This window comes from Quercus robur, chromosome 3 (assembly GCF_932294415.1).
Source record: "Quercus robur chromosome 3, dhQueRobu3.1, whole genome shotgun sequence".
NCBI lineage: Eukaryota > Viridiplantae > Streptophyta > Magnoliopsida > Fagales > Fagaceae > Quercus > Quercus robur.
The window spans coordinates 61,935,816-61,957,853 of record NC_065536.1 but is presented as its reverse complement, the minus strand read 5'-3'; the positions used below and the strand labels follow the sequence as shown (position 1 = coordinate 61,957,853).

At 35.8% G+C, this 22,038-nt stretch overlaps 2 protein-coding genes and 1 pseudogene across 3 annotated transcripts; all 3 read right to left on the bottom strand.

Annotated features, from left to right (window-relative positions):
* Positions 1–830: 830 nt before the first annotated feature.
* Positions 831–1,699, bottom strand: LOC126719903 (F-box/kelch-repeat protein SKIP11-like; annotated as a pseudogene).
* Positions 1,700–5,282: 3,583 nt separating this feature from the next.
* On the bottom strand, positions 5,283–7,156 carry LOC126716442 (hydroxymethylglutaryl-CoA synthase-like). Of its 2 annotated transcripts, none has more exons than XR_007652127.1 (3): positions 6,581–7,156; positions 5,767–5,925; positions 5,283–5,607 (listed from the first exon to the last, which is right to left on the bottom strand). XR_007652127.1 is itself a non-coding variant. In XM_050417277.1 (3 exons), the coding sequence occupies exons 1-3, from the start codon at positions 6,692–6,694 to the stop codon at positions 5,548–5,550; spliced, it is 318 nt and encodes a 105-aa protein (XP_050273234.1). In that variant the 5' UTR covers positions 6,695–7,156; the 3' UTR covers positions 5,283–5,547. The 2 variants fall into 2 exon arrangements, 1 of the variants encoding a protein (XP_050273234.1); XM_050417277.1 differs by having other exon boundaries at positions 6,596–7,156.
* An 11,765-nt stretch (positions 7,157–18,921) lies between these two features.
* On the bottom strand, positions 18,922–21,702 carry LOC126718753 (F-box/kelch-repeat protein At1g26930-like). The gene has a single exon (XM_050421090.1). The coding sequence runs from the start codon at positions 20,911–20,913 to the stop codon at positions 19,492–19,494; it is 1,422 nt and encodes a 473-aa protein (XP_050277047.1). The 5' UTR covers positions 20,914–21,702; the 3' UTR covers positions 18,922–19,491.
* Between the last annotated feature and the right edge of the window lie 336 nt (positions 21,703–22,038).

Below are 22,038 nucleotides of genomic sequence, written 5' to 3'. Positions count from 1 at the left end.
CCTCGAAGAACTTCCGCCACAAACCTTCAAATATGAAGAACATTCAAAACAGAATCATCTAAACTACCTGCCTAGATCTCAAAGTTTACTGGAATCAAAATCAAAAGCCTCTAGAAATCTCAATAAACTACAAATCAGTGAAGCTCTACAGATTCAAGCCTCTAAAACCTCGAAAAACTTCCACCACAAACCTTCGAAGACGAAGAACGCACCAAGAACAAGAAGAACATGCGAAGAACAAAGAATTTCTAACAAGCTCATAGCCAGAGATTCATTGTAATTCTGTTTCAAGGGTTTTTGATCCATCCCTTAACCAAATTGAAGGATATCTTGTGTTCAAGTCAAAGTCATATTACCATAATTCCAATCAACAAATCTTTCAAGGAGATCAAATCAGAGGATCACTCTTTTGTAATTGCAGAGACTTGTACCACACATTTATCAATACAAATTCACATTTGTGAAACTATTTTACTTGCTTGACTCATTTTGAATTGAGAAATTTAGTCGTCCACACGTATTTTTTACAATAAACTTTATATGGTCTAGGAACGTGTACCTAGCACCAACAAGCTCAGACATTATGGGTCCATTTGGTTGGACAAAAAAGCACACGCATTCTAATACAATAGTGAGTACATACTTCTTCTTCTCCCAGCTCTTTCTTTCTTCTTCCTTCAGCATCCCATCACAGCACAATTATAAACAAAATTAACTGAGGGCTTTCTTGCAAGCAAGTTCCATTATGGAGGGCCTTCACTTGGTCTCCAAGAGTTGAGCTCTATGAAACCTCAGCCAATGCCCAAGGTTCTCCGATTACTATAAGCTGGTCACCCACAAGCTTTAAATGCAAGCCCCTAACCATTCATCGAACCCGCTCTTTCGGGCAATCTCCTAACTGTAACCCACACTCTTCTCCCCTTATCATACTTCCTCACTTCATTGTCAGCATAATCAGTTGCATACAGCTCATTGTTTACCGCTGCCACCAAAGGCAACGTCGTGACTGCTGCTGAGGATTGGCCTTCATTATCCCCTGATGAACCATTCCTCATCGGCGACATATTAGGAATCTCCATCCACTCCCTCGTCACCAAATCATACTCTTCGCCACACGAAAGAACCTTTGAATCAGGTTCTCTAATTCCCCCAATCACATAAAACTTCTCATCCATGAACACACCAAAACACATCTTCCTCAGCAGAGTCTCCCAAGACTTTGGCTTCGAATTGTATAACATCGCCGAATCCAATATGTTCCCTTGCGAGTACACCCACCTACTAAAATCGCTTTCTCGTAGAGACTGGGTGACCCAAACAAACACCTTGGAGCATTCATTCTCATTCTAGAAGTCTAAGTATTTGTCAAAATACTATACGCGTAGATTACATGAAAGGTGACCTCCTTGCCAAACACAAGAAGCTCAGTCCTAATAGCCAATGACTCCTTATCAGACCATATGAAGCATTCATAAGGGGTCATTCTCGGCAAATGCATCCATCGATGCTGAATTGGATCAAATGCTTCCCACTCAAGCAAGTCACAAGAAAAGTAAATCCAATGCTCAATCACACCGTTCAAGCGCTGCAGCTTGTAGAGGTCGTTGCTCCAAACCAAGGACCAGAACACTCGGCTCAATGAAGTAATTGAACCATCGTCCGACCGAGAACAACGGATTAGGCAACTAACTGAAATCATATTTAATGAATATTTAACAAAGGTGTACCTATAAAACATATTTATAAAGAGTTTAAATTGGGTCCAAGCTTCAAGCTTGGCGTAAATGTTAGGTTTTACGCCATGAAGTCATGTCATCCTCTTAACAAGCACCAAATAGCCAAATTTTATTTTTTTATTTTTAAAAAAAATTGCATTTTGCATATCAGTTTCAAAGGAGGAATCAACGGTATACCCAAACACCAAAACCAAATATCGTCCACTCTTCATAGCACCGAACCTCCACGCCTCCATGAGAATCGGTGCTGAAACCTAGAAAATATGTTAGAGCTGCTGTGATCGTGGTGTCATGACTTCAAGGTTTTTTTTTTTTTTTTTTTTTTTTTTTTCGTGATTTGTTCTTTTACCCAATTTGGATTTTGAAATATTGATGGGTTTGGGTTAGTTTTTTGGACGTGAATAACTTGATTTGGTATAGCTTTTGCAATATTTTGATATCTTGATGTGTTTTGATTAGATTCCAAAGAGGTTGAGTTCAACTCCTAAACAAATTTGATTGTCTATTATGAGAATCTTGTTTTTTGTTCCAGCTAATTTTGTTTGGGTTCCAAATCATGATTCTTGTATGATGAAACTTTTTTTGGGGTTTTCTTTGTATTTTAATTGCCAGTGCTACACTGGTACACGACTTCTTGATTTTTTATTTTTAGTTAGCCTGGTAGTGTAACTTAAGACTTTAGTTAGCATTTTTAACAAGCAATTAGAATGAGAGTTATATACATAGAAGTGCATAAAGACTAAAATGATGTTACTAATTTTCCCTATGGCATGGGAAAAAATTATAGAAATTAACCAATTGTTGATCTTGTGCAATTTCAAAGCACTAAACGTATGGTCGCACTCGCACCTATAGTGCCGAAAGTTCAGCATCAGTCAAAAGATAGGCTAGTAAAGCAGGCAAATTTCTTACATTGTTGAACTGACAAAGATAATACCTCTTAACGAAACTTGTCTAGCTAGTTAAGTAGTTTATCCAATTGTCAGTCTCTTATAGAGCTTAGATTAGAAGAATTTAGGTCATGGACACAAGATAATTGGCTATGATTGGCCTCTTGCTGATTGATTAATTGGAACTGGTGGATTAAGATCCAAAATTAATTTTATTGTATATCATGAGACTTTTGTTTTTCTTTTTGTGGAAACTTTTGTTCTTGGTTTGTTTAAATTTACTTTTTACATTTTACTGAAATTTATGTTCTTGTTTAGATTTATTTTGCATAAATTTGTAATTTTTAATACTGAAATTTCATAATTCAATGGTTACAACAGGAGGGGGATTTGAATCCTGAGTGTCATGGATAGACCAAGAGGTGCTATTCAGTTAAGCTAGGCTTCATTATTGAAATTTTACATGAGAATTAGTTGGTTTTGCTGTAATGGCTCTTTACTTCTTTTTTTCTTTTTTAACCATTCTCATATTGAAGGGAACCATTTGACTACGAAGATTGATGGTACTCTTGTCGTCTATGAATTGGATATGGACGGGTTGAGAATTTTTGTTGTTAGTCTTGAATGCAAGATTTCCTTGACTGCTCGTCTAGTTATATTACTTTCTAATTTATACTATTTTCAGTCTCTATATTAGTTCAACTCCAAAATGAATCTTATTGTACGAGAACCTTCCCCCCCCCCCCCCCTTTAGTTCTTGGCTTGTTTAACATAGAAAGTATGTTTAACATGGTGAGATCGATCGGGTGCTCTCTCACAAATCTCGGTTTCTCTCTCTCTCAATCTCACCTCATCACTGTTGTCACTGTCGGCCCAGACGGACTCTCCCTTCTTCCCCCCAAAATTGGCAATTTAGGGTTGTGAGCAAAGTTACACAATTTGTGTTTTGATTTCAGGTAAGGGGAATGACATCGTTCCCCTAAATGTTTTTTTTTTTTTTTAATAATAATTTTCTTAATTTCTTTTAATTACGAAAAAAAGGAGTTAAAATGGCGTCATTTTGCTCATTTAATGGAGACGCTTAACAGATGGTTAACATAATACTGAATTGACAACAATTGAAAGTTAGAGGACTAAAATGACAAAACTAAAAGTTAGAGGACTGAAATGAAAAAAATTGAAAGTTAGAGAGTCAGTTTTTGATTTTTTCCTTTTGAGGGACTTTAGTTCTTGGCTTGTTTAACATAGAAAGTATTGCATTTTTTTTTTAAATATTATTATGGATTTGAATTAGAGTTGCTGCTGACACAATGACATTACTGCTACCCTTTCTGTCTTTTCCTTCCAGACCCGTAGAGGCCTCTTGCTTTGGACAGCATAGCGTAATTGAGGAATTCTACATAGGAAGGGTGCCACTCATTTTTGCCCTGAACATATTACAAGAGGAAAAAAAAGTACAATATAAGGAGGGGGAGGAAATGGCAAACTGCAAGGAGAAACTCACATTACAAGCTTTCCGTGGACAACAAATGAAAGAGAAGTTTACATTTGCTTTATAGATGAAAAGCTAAATTTTGAAGTTTGTTTCTATATCTTGAAAACATTATTGTTATTTTCTCTTCTAATTTTTGGCTACAATGACTAGTAGCCTTCGCTTCACTCACCTATTATTGACATCACTGCCATCAAGAATAGCTTCATTTCCATGCCTACATGGGATGATAGAGTGTTCACTAACTCTAGCCAAATACTCCAAGAGTTCAGTCAAAGACAGTATTGCAGCTTTCCTTTAAGTAGGGGTGTGTAGCCAACCAGTCAAAACCATCTCGATCCAACCCAACCCGTTGGGTTGGGTCGGTTTTTTTAGGGCTTGGTGGGTCGGGTTGGGTTACAAAAAAAAAATTTTATAGCAGGTCGGGTTGGGTTTAGGTCATAAAATTTCAAACCTGTCAAACCCAACCTGACCCACTCATATATTTAATTAATATATATTTAAAAAATATTATAATATTAATAAAATTTTTAAAATAACTAGCTCTTCCTATCCTATATAAAAGCCAATTAGTTCACACAAATCCTAGTAAATTACTATTGTTGTTTAGTCATTAGTATTGTTTGCTTTAAGGAGTTACACTGATACTAATCTTTGGGTTTTTTTTAATATATTTATATTTTTTAACTCAATTTAATAATAATAATTTTGTCCAACCCATGGGTTCAACCCAACCCATGTGGTTTGGGTTGGGTTGGGTTGAATTTTTTTTGACCTACCATAGAGGATTGGGTCAAAAAATCCCCTTAACCCGACCCATGTACACCCCTACCTTTAAGTATTCAAAACTATTTGTCTACATCACAACGGGAGAAAAAAGAGAGAGAGAATAAGCTACAGCCACATTTGCAGGAAAAATCCATACAACAAAAACACTAAGAAACCCATTTGAATGATTGAATCTTGAGAATTTTTTTTAAAAAAATAGTCATGTAAAATGTAAAAAATAAAGTTATACAGGCCAAGAACAAAAGTACTTTAAAAAAAAAAAAAAGATTCTCAAACAAACAGATTTTTTTTAAGGTTGAACTAATATAGAGACTAAAAACAATAGAAAGCTCAACCTTTAACAGCACACAATAAAAGCAGAACTTCTGTGTGATTTTCATTTCATTAAAATAGTTCCTACAAAGAATATCATCTCCATTAATGGCAAGTAAAATGATTAACCACTAAATTAATTCCTACAAAAGCCCTATCAGAAAATTAGAACATAGTTAAGGTTTCAAGACTTCCATAGAATCCTACTATTACACAATTGTTTGTAGCAAGAATCAAGAGCCATGAGATAGCTAGCATGTTTAAGAAAGCTTGCCATCAACAACCTACAATGATATTAATTAATGGGAGTCTACCACAAGCAACTTGATCACCGGATATTGAATCTTCTTGATTGAATACCATGCAAATGACAGCCAAATTCAAATGCCTATAATAAAAAATTTGCAACAAAAAATTAAAGAAATAGTAGTACAGTACAATCAGGAAAATGAAAAGGTTAAAAAAATTTCAAATTGGCAAAACATAATGCCAATGGCAACAGTATCTGTTGAAAAAGGCCGTGTAAAATGGAATTGGAGAAAATTACCGAATATTCACTAGCAAGGTTTGGCTTGTAAAAATCATAAGCATGAGCCATATAAGTCCCTCTAACTCTGCTTTCAAAAGTAATAGGAGCATCGGGTCCTATTAAGATGGCAATAGCCGCTACTCCTCCAATGGGTTGGGCTGGTCCTTCTGCATAGACCTGAAGGAAACTACAATCAGTAATTGATGTATAATAGACTTTATAAAATGATAAATAATAATCTATCAAAAATTCAGTGAATTATACTGATTTCAAGTAGTGGACTAAAGAACAGTAATACATCTCCAAATTCAGAAATTCATCAAATTGTTTATTCATAATATATACTTTAGTCATGTAAGAAATAAAGAAAATCTGACCCTGGACCATACAGTCTTGAGTCTACACTCAAAAGGCAAATCCATCACATGAACTGCTCTCAACCCAATTGAAGCTCCCCCATAGCATACTTCAGTTGAGTCAATGCCTTCAATGTATGTATTTCTGCGTCTCTAGAATAGAATTGATAGAACTTGAAATACTAACTAAATAAATCCTATCAAAAGAACAAATACAACAGTGCAAGAATGGGGATTAAAATACAAAGAAAACTCCCAAAAAAAGTTTCATCATACAAGTATCAATGATTTGGAACCCAAAAAAAAAACAAGATTCTCATAATAGACAATCAAATTTGTTTAGGGTTGAACTCAATCACTTTGGAATCCAAACAAAACGCATCAAGTGATTCACGTCCAAAAAACTAACCCAAACCCGTCAATATTTCGAAATCCAAATTTGGGTAAAAGAACAAATCACCAAAAAAAAAAAAAACCTTAGGTCACGATACCACGATCATGGCAGTTCCAACACCAAATCCGACAGAGGCGTGGAGGTTCGATGCTAAGAAGAGCGGACGACATTTGGTTTTGGTGTTTGTGTATATCATTGATTCCTCCTTTGAAACTGATATACCATGATTTTTTGTTTAATATGTTGCTGCCCACGTAATGGAGACACCATACTGAATTAATTTTTTGTTTTTACTTTTGGGTAGTGAGTTCCTGTCTATTCAGCAGGACATATATAATATGTATAGATTGTAGGGCGGTAAATGAGCCGAGTTTTGTCAAGTAGTAAATGTGTCGAGTAGTAAATGTTCAAGTTCGGCTTGATAGCAAAAGTAGAATGTTCAAACTTGGCTTGAACTTGATACGAGCCTACAAATAATGTTCAAGCTTGAGCTTGTTATAAAGTATAAATGCTTGAGCTCAGTTTAGCTTGGCTTGTTTCATTAGTCAAAACAAGCTCGAGCTCTATATCAAGCTCAATATCATGTTTTTGAGGTTGAGATCCAACATAAGTATATTATCAAACCTATATCAACTTTATTATCTAGCCTATTTGGTTTGGATGAATGATCTTAACTTATAATTAATTAAAGTCTTAAAAAGATATAAGTTTATATATCAAGCTCATATCAATTTTATTACCAAACTCATAAATAAACCTAGGCTAAACTTGTTTTGTTATTTTTGTATCGAGCCTTGGTATTCACGAGCTTGTTCATGAACAATATTTTTTACTCAGGCTTGGCTCATTTATTAAACAAGCCTAAAACTAAAGCGTAAACTTGGCTTGTTTATAAACAAACAAACATGAACGAGCTTTTTATCGAACCAAACCTGAGCTATTTATGAACAACTTAATTCATTTACAGCTCTAGTAGATTGTGGTGATTCTTTTGAAAATTTGCTGCCAAATTATCCTTAACCCTCAATAGTTAAAAACAATTATTCACTTAAAAAAACTACTTTCTTACTCGTAGCTAAGTTAATTTGTTTCCACCTGTGTCAATTAGAAGTTGATACATCATACAACCCACATCGGCAAGAGCAACAATAAAGAAACCCAATGAACGCAAGCTATGTATCTGCAAGTGCTTTCCATCAACTTTTCCCACATTTTATTGTTTCTAATCCCAAACAAAATACATAACAAACAAAAATAAATTATAAAGTCATCAAGTTAGAAATATAATTAGGATTTTCTCAAAAAAAAAAAAAAATATATATATATATATATAATTAGGGAAATGCTAACAAATGCCTTTAGGGTATTGGTTAATAATTCATTTAAAAAAAGTTTTTACGATAAAATGAAAAAAAAAAAAAAAAATTAATGTTTTGATAACTTTTTTCATTTCCCATAAAAGTGGTGTCAAAACTTTTCTAAAATAGATTGTTAACCAATGCCCTAAGGACACTTGTTAGCATAACCCATATAATTAATCAATTTTCTTTCAAGCATTTTATCAAACATTATAGATTCAGAATAAAATATATACTTACTCTTGGGCTCTTTGCAAAGTGAATCCACTACAGAAGTTTCGCCTCCATTGGAGTTTTGATTGTGACCCAATCCATATAGATACAAACAACCCACTTCGATTTGCAAAAACCCAATAGCAAAATAAATAACAAACAGAGTTAGTGTTTTGTACCTCTTAGTTTGAATACAAAAGAAGGTTTTACCGAAGCAATTAAGTTCTGAACATAAAATCCTCATCATTTCAAATTTCTAAATGGAGGTTGGAATGAACGACGTTTCATTTTTTTATTGATTACAAAGAACTGTAATAGAGTGGTTGGGTTTTGATTCGATAATTCGGCCAACCCATTTTTATAGCTAAATGCAAGCTTAGAGCCCAACATGACAAGACCTCATGCACTCCCGCAATGAGATCTCTACTTATATATATATATATATATATATATATATATATATATTTATATATATATTTATATATTGATGATTTGCAATTGATAATCTTTGTAATTAAGCCAGTGAGTTTTATCTCAACCAATACCTCCTCCTTTTTTAAGACACAGGGAAGGGTTAATTTGAGGCTCATCCAATGCATAAGTATAATAGAAAAAGAAAAGTTTTTTAATGATTAAAATCAATATATTTACTAGCTATTCTCATTATCCATTTAAATTCCTTTCTCTCCTACAACATTAGAATTTCTTCAAATCCAAGATGTTCAACAGGATATTGGTGATAGTCTGATAGACAAGCCATAGCACTATTAGAGCATTCTCATTAAGAATTGTAAATGCTAAATTTTAACATCAAGTTTGCAAAAAGCATACTCCATCAAGAATTGTAAATCCAATTAATTTTGCAATCTAGCTATAGTGGGTTGCTATCTCTAGCAGCCCATTGTAACAAGATTGTAATTAAAAAAAAAAAAAGATTTGTTTAATGATAGTTGCTGGGTATAGAAAACATAGTATGAATGGTAGTTATTTGAAAACATAAAGAAAGAATAAAGAAAACATAAAGAAAGAATAAAAAAAGAATATTTAAATGAAGTGGTAAAATAGTAGAACCTTTGATGCTGGATGTATTGTAAAGTGAGATGTTAAAATGAATAAAATAACTTTTTGAGATGTTAAGTTCTAAATTTTTTACAATTCTTAATGAGAATGCTCTTAGGGCACTCCAGGGCATCAAAACAAAGCTTTGAATCTCCTTCAACCATAACATTTTGATGGTTTTCTTCTAAGGCTAGTTGAAGAGCCCATAGTATAGCACTTGCCTCAGCTACAATAGGTTCAAGTAGGAATAATCTTTGGCCCAAGTTTTAATAATGTTACCATTGTTACATCTAGCCACAACTGCAATGGTGGTATTGAGGGATTAATAGCAGCATCAGCATTATGTATATGTGTGTGTGGGGCTTGAAATATGAATGACCCAGTGGTATACTAAATCGCCCCCTATGTTAAATGAGTTAGGCCACCAGCAAGCCTCTATATCAACCCTTTAGGAATTAGAGGGATAACCTCTATAGTCCCTACTCCTTGAATGCTGGCTAATAAGGTTAGATTAGATATAGAGATAGGAAGAAAAGGGGGAAAAGTTTCCACAGCACCTACTTCATCTTATTAATTGTCCAAAACCAAACAATCCAAGAAAGTCTTGGTTATACTTAAAAGCGCCTGAGGACACTGGACCATCATTAATGCGGGATTAGTTCAACAACTTCAATACCATCTAACCCGCTACAAAAAGAAAAATGGCTACGTAATGAAAAAAAATTGTGTATATTTGTTTGTTTTAAAAACAAACAAAGCTGAAATCCATATTAAAAAGCTTGAATATTAAATGAGACAAGTTTAAACATGATAATATATAAAGTTTGGTATTTGATTGTTTAAATTTATAAATAAGTTCATAAGATATGAGCATATTTTTTTTAATATATAAATAATATATCTTATAGTATAAATTAAATTTTTTATTAGTAAAAATTTTATATAATTTCTCATGCAAAGGCAGCCCACGTAATCTAATGCAATAAGACCTAAGTAGTCTAATGCAAAGCAAGACAGCCCATGTAGAAACTTTTAAGGTGAACTAGAAAAGAATGGCATTAACAAGAAATAAAAAATTAATTTATACATGCATGGGTCTTAAACTCATTATCTCATCTCCATTCCATTATTATGAAATTGAAAGAGTTATTTTGGTTAAGGATGGAGGTCGAGAGTAGAAACTTTCTACTCTCGACCTCCAACCTCTCAGTTCTTGGGGTCTTTAATATTGCTAAACTTGCTTACAATTTATTTTTTGTGAGACAATTAGTTGAGCTGGGTTATTGCATTACTTTTGATTATTCTGGATATATTGTGTAAGATCCGAGGACGGGACAGGAGCTTGGGACCAGTCCCAGAGTTGGGCGTATGTTTCCCGTGGACAACCTTCGTCTTCCACCTGTTGCTTCTGTTTCTGCTGTTGTTACAGCCATTGCGGTTTCTTCTATTCCTTCCCTTGCACTTTAGCATGCCCGACTTGGTCACGCATCTTCCTCTCGTGTACAACACTTGGCTTCTAGAGGTTTGTTAGGTTCAGTGTCCACAGAAAATTTTGATTATGTTTCATGTCAGTTAGGAAAATAGCTAATTTTGCCTTTCAATACTAGTGAATCAATATCTATTGATATCTTTGACCTAACTGATTCTGATGTCTGCTAGCCTTCCTCTGTCTCTAGTATTGGTGAATCTTGATATTTTGTTGTCTTTGTTAATGATTATTCCTGCTATAGCTAGATTTTTCATATAAAACATCGTTTCGAATTATTGCAAGTATATTCTAATTTTACAAAAATTGTTGAAACTCAATTTTCCAAATGTATCAAAAATTTTCGATCCAAAAATGCTCTTGAATACACTCAATATGCTTTCCAAGCTGTTTTGCATTCCTATGGCACTATTCATCAACTAACTTGTCCAAGTACATCTCAAAAAAAATGGTAGAATCGAACGAAGATTTCATCATATTCTTGACACTGTTCGTGCTCTCCTTCTCTCTGCCAAAGTTCCTGATCCTTTTTTGGGCGAAGTTGCTCTTCACGTTGTTCATGCTATTAATTGCATTTTCATTCCTGTTATCCAAAATCAAACTCCATATGAGCGCTTTTTTGGGTCACCTCCAGACTATTACCACCTTCGCTCCTTCGGTTTTGCCTGTTTCGTTATTCTTCAGCCATATGTGCATAACAAACTTGAGCCTCGATTTAGACTTTGTTGTTTTCTTGGTTATGGCGAAACTCAAACGGAATATCGGTGTTATGATCCTGTCTCTTATCGTCTTCATATCTCTTGCAATGTTTTTTTTGGGAACATTGCTCCTTTGTCGAGTTCTATCACTTCTGTGCCTCCCTATCTACCTCCACTGTCTTAGATTTTTTTTTTTTTTTTCCCAGATAAGCCACATATTGCTTCTATAGTTACTCCTAATCCTCCAATAGACTTCTCTATCCAACCACCGGATATTTTTGATGTCTTTCCTAAATCACATTCTAATAAACAGGTGGAAGATGAACAGGTCAAAGATGAGCCACCCAACCCTGAGCATGGGTTCCCTGCTCCTAATCTGCCTAAAGATCTTGCACAAGACATTCCACCTCGTCACTTAACTTGGGTAAGATCCATTCCTGCTCATTTACTTGATTATCATTGTTATACTACCCTTGCTACATTGCACAAGCCTCACACTTATTGTGAGGCCTCCACTGACCATTTATGGCATATTGCAATGAAAGAGGAACTTGATGCATTATCTAAAAATCATACTTGAGATTTGGTGACTCTCCCCCTTAGGAAATTTGTGGTTGGTTGTAAGGAGATCTGCAAGATCAAGACTTACTCTGATAGGTCCATTGAGCGATATAAAGCTCATCTTGTTGCAAAAGGTTTTACACAGGAGTATAAGATTGATTATGAAGAGACCTTTACTCTAGTTGCTTGAATCTTATATGTTCGTGCCCTCTTAGCTATTTCACTGCTAGTAAATGGGACCCTTTTTCATATGGATGTCAAAAATGCCTTTCTTGATAGGAATTTAAGTGAAGAAGTTTATATACAACCTCCTCCTGGTCTGTCTATTGAATTGAACAAGGTTTGTTACCTTCGACATGCATTTTATGGCCTTAAACAAGCTCCACGAGCTTGGTTTACCAAGTTTAGCTCTACCATCTCTCACTTGGGTTACATTGCCAGTCATTATGATTTTGCCTTATTTCTTCGTCGCACCAACAAAGACACCATTTTGCATCTCCTATATGTGGATAATATGATCATAACTAGTGATGACCTCAGTGGCATTCAAAAACTCAAGGATTTTCTTAGTCAACAGTTTGAGATGAGAGATCTTGGACATCTTAGCTACTTCTTGGATCTTGAAATCACTCATTCCATCGATAGTCTTTATATTACTCAGGCCAAGTATGCTTCTAAACTTTTGTCTCGAATTGGACTCATTGATAGCAAGATTGTTAACACTCCAGTTGAACTTAATGCGCATCTGACTCTCTCGAGGGGGGGGGGGAAACCATTGTCTAATCCCTCTCTTTACAGATAATTGGTTTACAACCTAGTTTATCTCACTGTCACTTGTCCAGACATTTCCTATGCTGTTCATCAGGTGAGCCAGTATCTATTTGCTCCACAATTGATTCACTATGCTGATGTTCTGTGCATTCTTCAATACCTGAAGGGCACTCTCTTCCATGGCCTTTTCTACTCTGATCAGTCTCCTTTTGTTCTCAAGCTGTTCCTTGGTGCTGATTGGGTAGGAGGTCCCACTGATCGCAGGTCCACCACTGGTTATTACTTTCTTCTTGTTTCTTCTCTGATTTTTGGGTGAAGCAAAAACAAACCCTTATGGCCCACTCCAGTGCTGAAGCTGAATATCATGCTTTTACTGATACCACATCTAAGCTCCTTTGGTTACAATGGCTTTTTAAGGACTTAGGTGTGTCCACATCCTCTATTACTCCTTTTTATTGTGACAACCAGAGTGTCATTCATATTGCTCACAATGATGTCTTCTATGAACGGACTAAACATCGAGATTGATTGTCATTTTATCCATTATCATCTTGTCCATGGTACTTTCAAGCTGTTCTTAGTCTCCTCTAAAGATCAACTTGTAGATATCTTCACCAAGTCACATCCTAAAGGATATCTTCGTGCTTTGGTTGACAACCTTAAGTTGGTCTCATACCCACCTTGAGTGTGAGAGGGGCTGTTAACGTGTAATAAGTTGTGGGCTTTAGGCCCACCTTGTTTATTTGTACTATACACAAAATAGAATTAAGCTTAGACCTATGCTAATGGGCTAATATATCTCTAACACCCTTTCTCAAACTCAAGATGGAAGCTTGACGAAATCTTGAGATTTGATAAGGTTGAGAAGATCCCTCGAATGAAGTTTGGCTTTGTGACTGTGGTTTAAGGAAGGCAATGGTCTTGTAATGTTGATGTGACTTCTAACGGTGGCATGAGTATACCGAAGAGTTTTGACGGCAGCAGTGGGAAGCCAAAGAAGATGATCGTAGTGGAGAAATATTGAGAAAGACAAAGATTGCTCTTAAATATACCGTAAGGACAGAAAGCCATGGCCACAGAAAGATGGCTCTGATACCAAGTTAAATATTAGCATTGATACACCATGTTGAATATGCTAGTATGGATACAGAAGCGAAAGCATAAAGTATAGAACACAATAACACATAAGAGTTACGTGATTCAGCCTAATGGCTTACATCCATAGAGGAAACCCTAAAGGGCTACATTAATAATATATCAGAGTGTAGTATAAATCTTGCGTTACAATAAACCATAACATGTGTATATATAGTAGACTAAACCCTATACTAATAGACTTCTAGTACAAGTAGGAGACTTGGCTTGCACACAGAGTAGAATTAAGCTTGGTTCTATGTTAATGGGCTAATATATCTCAAATATAATGCAATAAGACCTAAGTAGTCTAATGCAATGCAAGACAGCCCACATGAACTAGTCAGGTATACGCCCACACAACACACACTCAACAATCAAATCTTCTCAATTTAAAGTATCGCAATCTACACCCCCCCCCCCCCCCTCCAAATCCACCGCCCCCCCCCCCCCCCCCCCCCTCCAAATCTTTACCCCCACATTTGCCCCACGCCTATTGAACTACAATACATTACCAAAAATATAAAAGAGAGAGCTAAACTTGAGATTCTTTCTTCTCTTTTTCAAGTTATTTTCTAAGCAACGAAATACAAATTTATCTCCTAAAAAAAAGGTTTTTAGACCTTAATTTTCATGTAATAAGTTAATATATTTTTATATGTTATTTACTTTCCAATTCAAAAATTAAAGAGAAAAAAAGTTAAGAACATCAAACTTTTTCTTTTTCTTTTTTTGGCAAAGCTCTAACAAGGCGACACTTTATTGGTTTGGAAGGTTAACCAAATCTATCTCTCTCTCTATCTGAAATTTTTCCTCCTCCACTTCACTCATTGATCCAAAGGTTAAGGTTTGGTTATATAAAAAAAAAAGTTAATGTTTTATTTTATTTTTTCTGAAATTTGATATTATACAGTATACGCTCAGATATTTTTTTTTGGGGGGGCGGGGGGGGGGGGGGTTGTGAAATTTTGAACTAACTATTTGAAATGTTAGGTTTTGGTTTTCTTTATTGGTGAGAACAAAATTATGGTGAAAATATAGGTTGATCCATATAATTTTAGCTTTTTATTGGGAATAAAAAGGTAGGAGAGGGCAACTAAAGTGGCTTTTCTAATTGAGCGTTATCATTGTAGCATTTTATCTGTTGGGTCTGAGCTTGCAAATAATGGGAATTGAGTCGAGAGCATGGGGTTTTTCCCAAGCAAAAAGTCAATGAGCCATAGTTTTTATCCCAACCTCACATTGACACCAGTGGACATTAAGCCAAAGGTGTGAAATTCTTCTCAAGCGCTTCCTATTGCATGATTCAAACTTGAGACTTCTACATCTCCCAACAACTTGAGAGTAACCATACCACCACCCTTGGTGGTCCATATAGTTTTAGCTATTATCCATATATAGGACACATGTAATCTGTCTAAGGTTTTGATGAATCACTCCATAAGGTTTTGGCTTATTATCCACTGATCTGCCCCGACCTGCTGGTCCAGAATGCAGGTTATACCGACGCACAGTGTGGTTAGAGAAATTGAGACAAAATATCATCATTGTGGCGCAAAAGTAGGCAAATAAACCATAAAACTAAAATATATCCTAGAGATAATGCTGTGTGCTGACTTGATTAATCAATAAAAGGCCTAACTAGTCTAAAGCTAGACAAAGCCCATAAAGAGCGAACCAAAGTGACGATACTAAAATCCACAAACAGAAGCAAAGCAAAAAATTAATGCGCACTAGTACTACTACTATTAAGCCTAGCTAGTACAGACAATAGAATCAGCACTAGATCATGTTTGTGAGTAGCCTTCAAATTTGGTCAAAGTTATAGCCCAAAACATTCAATTCGACCTATCAATTTCTAGGTTCATTTCCTATGATGTTCAAAGCTGATGAAGCATACTTTGGAGATACAGTTTTTTCTCTTGTCGTATTTGTGTAAATTCAAAATGAAGAATTGAGATAAAAAAAAAAGGCTACTTCCATCAAAAAAAAAAAAAGAGAAAAAAAGGCTACATTCCATAGATGGTAATAATGCACTATTTGCTAGCTCAAAAACAGCAACGAAATAATAAGTGGGTGGTACTATTGCTTAAGCTCGAAACAGAAACGAAATAGTAATGCAGGTGGGGTGTCGCAGGTTGATTTATCAAGGGAAATTAAGGTCCAACTTTGCCAGCTGTTTTTGGTCCAATTTTGAAAACAACAAATCATATAATATACAAAAGTAAAATAAAAAATCTGGTTTCTCAAAGAAATACACCATTTTTACCACAATTTTTTCATGTGACGGAAAAAAAAAAAAAAAGTTCGTGTAAAAACAACATACAGCCCAGTCACAATCTGAGGTAGGAAATTTACGGCAAAAGTTATAAATTTGTTTGTGTTTTAACCTACCTAACTCAGTAGACAACCCAACTTCTCACTAATTTCCTTCTCAAAAATAAAAAAATTCTCATTAATCAGGAAATGCCATCACAAGAGACAAAAGTCATTCTAAGAATAACTTCGGTTGTGCCAGGGATTTTTATTTATTTATTTTGGGATAAGAACGATTTATATCACAGCCAACAGTAACATGTACTATTTTATTTTTTCATCAAATCTGTCCAAAAATCAGTGATTGCATGACTGTCGTATAAAACAACATTCCACCTAAAAGAAAGGGCCACAATTGGGTAAATCAAAACTCTTAGACTAGCCTGCCAGAGTTTAATTTTCCAGCTTATTTATATTTTATACAGCTCTTTAAATTTTTATTTAGAAAAAGTATTAGCTCTACTTGCTCTTAAACCCAATAAACAAATGAAAGAAAAATTATCCAACGAGCACTTAACAAAGGCATTGTTTAGTTTATTGCAAGAAAACCATGAGAAGATGCTGCTCCAAGAGATCTGTCACACTCCCATTTTATCTATATACTGGAGAAAAATGCAATTTTGAGCAAGGGAACTCAAATCCGATAGCGCAATCAAGAAGGACTAAACACCCTAATGCTTAATGAAGCCCTTCTCCAGGAAAGTTAATCTGACAATTCCATTAAGATACATACAAAGTTTATCGTTTGAAAAGGGAAAGACACAAAAAAGGGTATTGGACCCATTTCCATCCCATTGGTGCCTTCACTATCACGCCCGGAGATCAGCATATTTCTTAACAAAAACTCATTTTGTAAAGAAAATGCATGCTTGCCCAACAACAAAAAAGAACAGGAAGGAAAATAAAACAGATAAATCGAAAATTAAGGTGCATTATTTTGTCAAGAAGAGTGCATAAGCATATATCTCACAAACGACAAGGATAAAAACAAATAACAAATTCCTTCACTCTGCTAGGAAAGTTATAAATGCAAATTGGAAAGCCAAACTCGTTAAAATCAGACCTGCAAAGTATTTAGGCACTGAAAACTGTGCCTTTTGGCTTATCTACTGGAGCCAAATTCTCAAGCAGTAAACTTCATATGGTATAGGTACACGTACCTAGTACCAACAAGCTCAGACATTATAAATGGTTTGGACAAAAAAGCAGATGCATAATACAAGAGTGAGTACATACTTCCTTCTGTCAACAGGCTATACTACAATACTATCAAAAACAAAGATAACACGTTCTATCAAGTTACAGCAACAACCATGTAATATCATCCTCATAGACAGAAAGAAAGCAAAAAAGAAAAGCAACAGCACATTACACATGAACAGACACTATTTTATTTTATTTCACCTTTAACATTTGTACCATAAAAAAGTTCAAAGCTTACCTTTGTCACACTCTCCATCACCCAAATCATTCATCCCCAACACATCTATGTTAAAACCAGCCCTATTATTCTACTCCTACCAAGAAAATGGGAACCCATATAAAAATGCTTCATCCTAATGTCCTACCCCTACCAGTTATAAAATAATTGATTAATTGTTTGCATACTTTCTTCACAACACTCGATCTCTTTTCTGAGTCACTGACATAGTTTTTTGAAATATTTGCCATAGAACAGAAGTGAATCTTGATGTCTTTTCTATCACATGTTTCCTAACATTTCTTAGTAATAAGGGTAGCCCTATTCAACCTTTTTTTTTTTTTTAATTAGTAATTTACACACGCACCCAATAGATTTTTAACCCATGACTCACCCTCCAACTAATTATTATGGAAGAAGGAAGTACCGATTGAACTATAGCTCACTGACAACCCTATTGAACTTCCCAGTTACCCATACTAGGTCATAGTGTCACTTTCAAAAAAAAAGTATGCCAAAATCATGTTTTCTTCTCCTTCTTCTTCTTCATCATCATTATTTTTTTAGAAATCTGGGATTCTAAAAGTTTTTTACTCAGAAAAAATCATTAAATTCCAATTTCTTTCATAAAATCCATTTCCTTCTTAAGGACATGGGATTCATTTTAACAAGTTAGAAGAGCTATTCTTTTTTCATGTTATGATAACTAATCAAGTGTATGGGTGTTTCAAGGGCCTTAATCCACAGTTGGGACATGACAAATGACATTTATGAAAGAAAATGTAGTATTTCACCAAAAAATATGCAAACATTTAAAAAAAAAATGAAACTCAATTATAAATGGGAATCCATACTATAATATTCTATCATTGTCAATCATCAATGCTTCAATGTATGTCTAGGCAACTTTTAATTGTAACAGTATCTCTCTTGTAGCCAAGAGCTATCGGTACCTTCGTTTTACATTGCTGAACAGGAAAATGTAAAACATGTCAGGAAAATCCAAACTTCAACAGCAAAATAAATGCGCTTGAAGTTAATTTTCCTGCAAAAGACTAACTGATATGAATCAGACAAATGAAAAGAAGGATGTTCTTTGGAGGGAGGGGGAAACAAGACAACCCCTTCGCTCATACGGCTCGACTAGTTAGTATAATATACCAAATCTTTCCATCAGTGCTTTTACTGTTGAAGAAATAAATCAGATAATATCGGGAAAATAATATAAGAGAATATGCAAATCTATGTGAAGATTGCATCTTACTTGATCATAATATCAGAAATGAACACCTCATGTTAATTCTATCTGGAGGAACCAAAAAATAAAAAGCACATTCTGTTCCTGAGCAAACAATAAACTAAAAATATGATCGATGAGTAACAAAGGCCTCGTGAGGACACAATAAATTGAAAAGAAGAAAGCTGAAAATATACAGCTCATTGATTGCAACAATAATTTTGATCAGTACATATGCTAATGTCCAGAATAACAACCTCTCAGACCTTATTTTCTTCTTTGAAGACAATAGCAAGAAGATTAAGGATCATGAAAACCCATATAACTAAATTCTGTTTTCTTTATAATAACAAAAGAAAAAAAGGATTCAGCAAACACTGATGACAACCTACCAATGTGTTGGTATTTCAAATTATTGAATCTAAAATCCTGTGCTACAAGACAGCAACTTTTGAGATTTCTCATGTCACTAAAAATGGGGGGAAGATATAAATTCAATGGAAGAAAAAAAAAAAAAAAAAAGCATAAACAAAAGTTTGCAAAGAAAAACATTCTATTGAATCTTGAGCAAAATCTGAAATTCTTCCCCAACCCCAAATGGGAAATGATCTTAAAAAACATATAGAAGTGTGGGGGGTGAAATTTTTACCAATTAGCAATGACTCCAGTATGGAAGGACAAACCAATCTTGTACATTTTGCATTTGTGAGCCAAACAAATCTCGACTCTTTGTTCCTCCTTCAGCAACCCATCACAGCACAATTATAGACAAAATTAACCGACTGCTTTCTTGCCAGCAAGTTCCACTGTGGAGGGCCATCACTTGGTTTCCACGAGTTGAGTTCAATGAAACCTTCAGCCAATGCCCGAGGTCCTCCGATTACTATAAGCTGGTCACCACAAGCTCTAAATGCAAGCCCCCAACCATTCATCGAACCCGCCCTCTCAGGCAATCTCCCAACTGTAACCCAAACTCTCCTCCCCTTATCATACTTCCTCACTTCACTTTCAGCATAATCAGCTGCGTACAGCTCATTGTTCACCACCGCCACCAAAGGCGGCGCCGCCGCCGCTGCTGTGGCTTGCCCTTCATTCTCCCCCGCCGGCGACATATTAGGAATCTCCGTCCATTTGTTCGTCACCAAATCGTACTCTTCCCCACACGAAAGAACCTTCGAATCGGGTCCTCCAATTCCCCCAATCACGTAAAACTTCTCGTCCATGAACACACCGGAACACATCTTCCTCGGCTTCTTCATCGGCGGCAGAGTCTGCCATGACTTGGTCTCGGAATTGTACAACTCCGCCGAATCCAATATGTTCCCTTGCGAGTCACACCCACCTGCTAAAATCGCTTTCTCGCCCAGACTGGCTGACCCGAACAAACACCTCGGAGCATTCATTCTCATTCCGGAGGTCCAAGAATTCGTCAAGATACTGTACGCGTAGATTACGTGAGAGGTGACCTCTTTGCCGAACACGAGAAGCTCGGTCCCAACAGCCAATGACTCCTTATCAGACCACTTGAAGCATTCATGGGAGGTCATTATCGGCAAATGCATCCACCTCCTCTGAATTGGATCAAACGCTAACCATTCGAGCAAGTCACAAGAGAAGTAAATCCAATGCTCAATCACACCGTTCAACCGCCGCAGCTTGTAGAGGTCGCCGCTCCGAACCAAGGACCGGAATCCCCGGTTCAACGAAGCAATCGAACCGTACTCCGACCGGGAACATCGAATTAGGCAGCTGATCGAAATCTCTCGACCAAGTGAATTGATTAGCGAATCCGAACTCGCATTCGAAGAAGACGACGACGAGGAAGATGAAGATGAAGATGATGATAATGACAATGAGGAATTGTTACTACTACGCTCGTTCGGGTTCGGATTCGGATTGAGAGAAACCGAAGCGAGAACCGTTGAAATTGGCTCCTCGGGATAATCCAACGGCTTAGAAGTAGCCTTCTTCTTCCGGTGACGAACGTGGTCGCTACCATCACCGTCACCGCCGCCACCACCACTACCACCGTCCATTTCCAATGAACGCTTTACTCCTCCGGCAGTGATTTCGAGCTTATGGTAAATCATGAAAGGCCAGTTAGTTTCAGACTCACAGCCACTCGAATACGCCCGTGAGAATATACACCGACCTTCCAACATTATCTTTCTTTTTCTTTTTTTCTTTCTCTTTCTCTTTCTCTTTCTTTCAATTGCGCCTTTCGAATTCTTTCAAATTCACCGGCGAAACAACAACAACAACAACAACAAAAATATATATGTAAATTTTTATTTCATTTTTTTGAGAAGCTGTAACAAGATTTCGAAGAATGAATTATATTAGATCTGACAACCAAAGAGAAAAAGTTCTATTGGTTTGCACGCTGATTAGAGGAGAAAGAAGTTTTCTGAGAGAGAGTTTCTCTGAAAACGATCTGGTGATAAAAAAGAAAACGAAAATTAGATCGGTATAGTGTATGATTTGGTGTTAATGATTAAAATAATTATTCTAATTATATATATTTATATATATTTTGTTGTTGTTGTTGAAAGCATGAGAGAAAGAAAGAAAAAAATGAAGAAAGTAAAAAAAAAAAAAAAAAAAAGGGTGGGAAAAGAAAGGAAGGGAATGATAATGCAAGAGACTTACTGATTGGATAAGAAGAAAAATAGACTGAGAAAATAGAGAAGGACTTGATTGGAATTTTTCAAATTTAACAAAACTCACAGACACAGACACAGACACAGACACAAACACGAAACACTCTTCGCGTTCGCGTTCGAGTTGTTCTTATTTTTCTTTGTGTGTTTCTCTCTTTCTTTGTGTTTCTCTCTCTCTCTCTCTTTAATTGTTTGGCCCTTTTGGATTCTCTCTGCAAATCAGAGGGAGCTTAAGCTTTTGCTTCTTAGCTTTGGAGCTAAAACCTTTTTAAGAGGTCCCTCTTTAATATAATTTTTTTTTTTTTATTATAAATTTTTAATTTAAGTCGTTGGGTTTTTGTAGGAGAGATGGGTTGTGGGGCCCCACATAAAAGTTGCTGAGCTAGAGAGGTTCGCCGTTACGGGATTTAACCGGTTACCGGGAGCTGCCGGTTCTGACACGTGTTGACTTGGCACTTCTTTCCGTTATTCCTACGTTTTTTTTTTTTTTTTTTTTTTTTCTTTGCTGATCTGTACTGTGCTTTCAACTTTTTCGTTCCCGGTCTACTTTGTTGTACTTTACCGGTTGTTCTGGTTGGACGAGGTGGGATTGGGTGTGACGCATGATGAGGAAGTAAAAAATTCCAC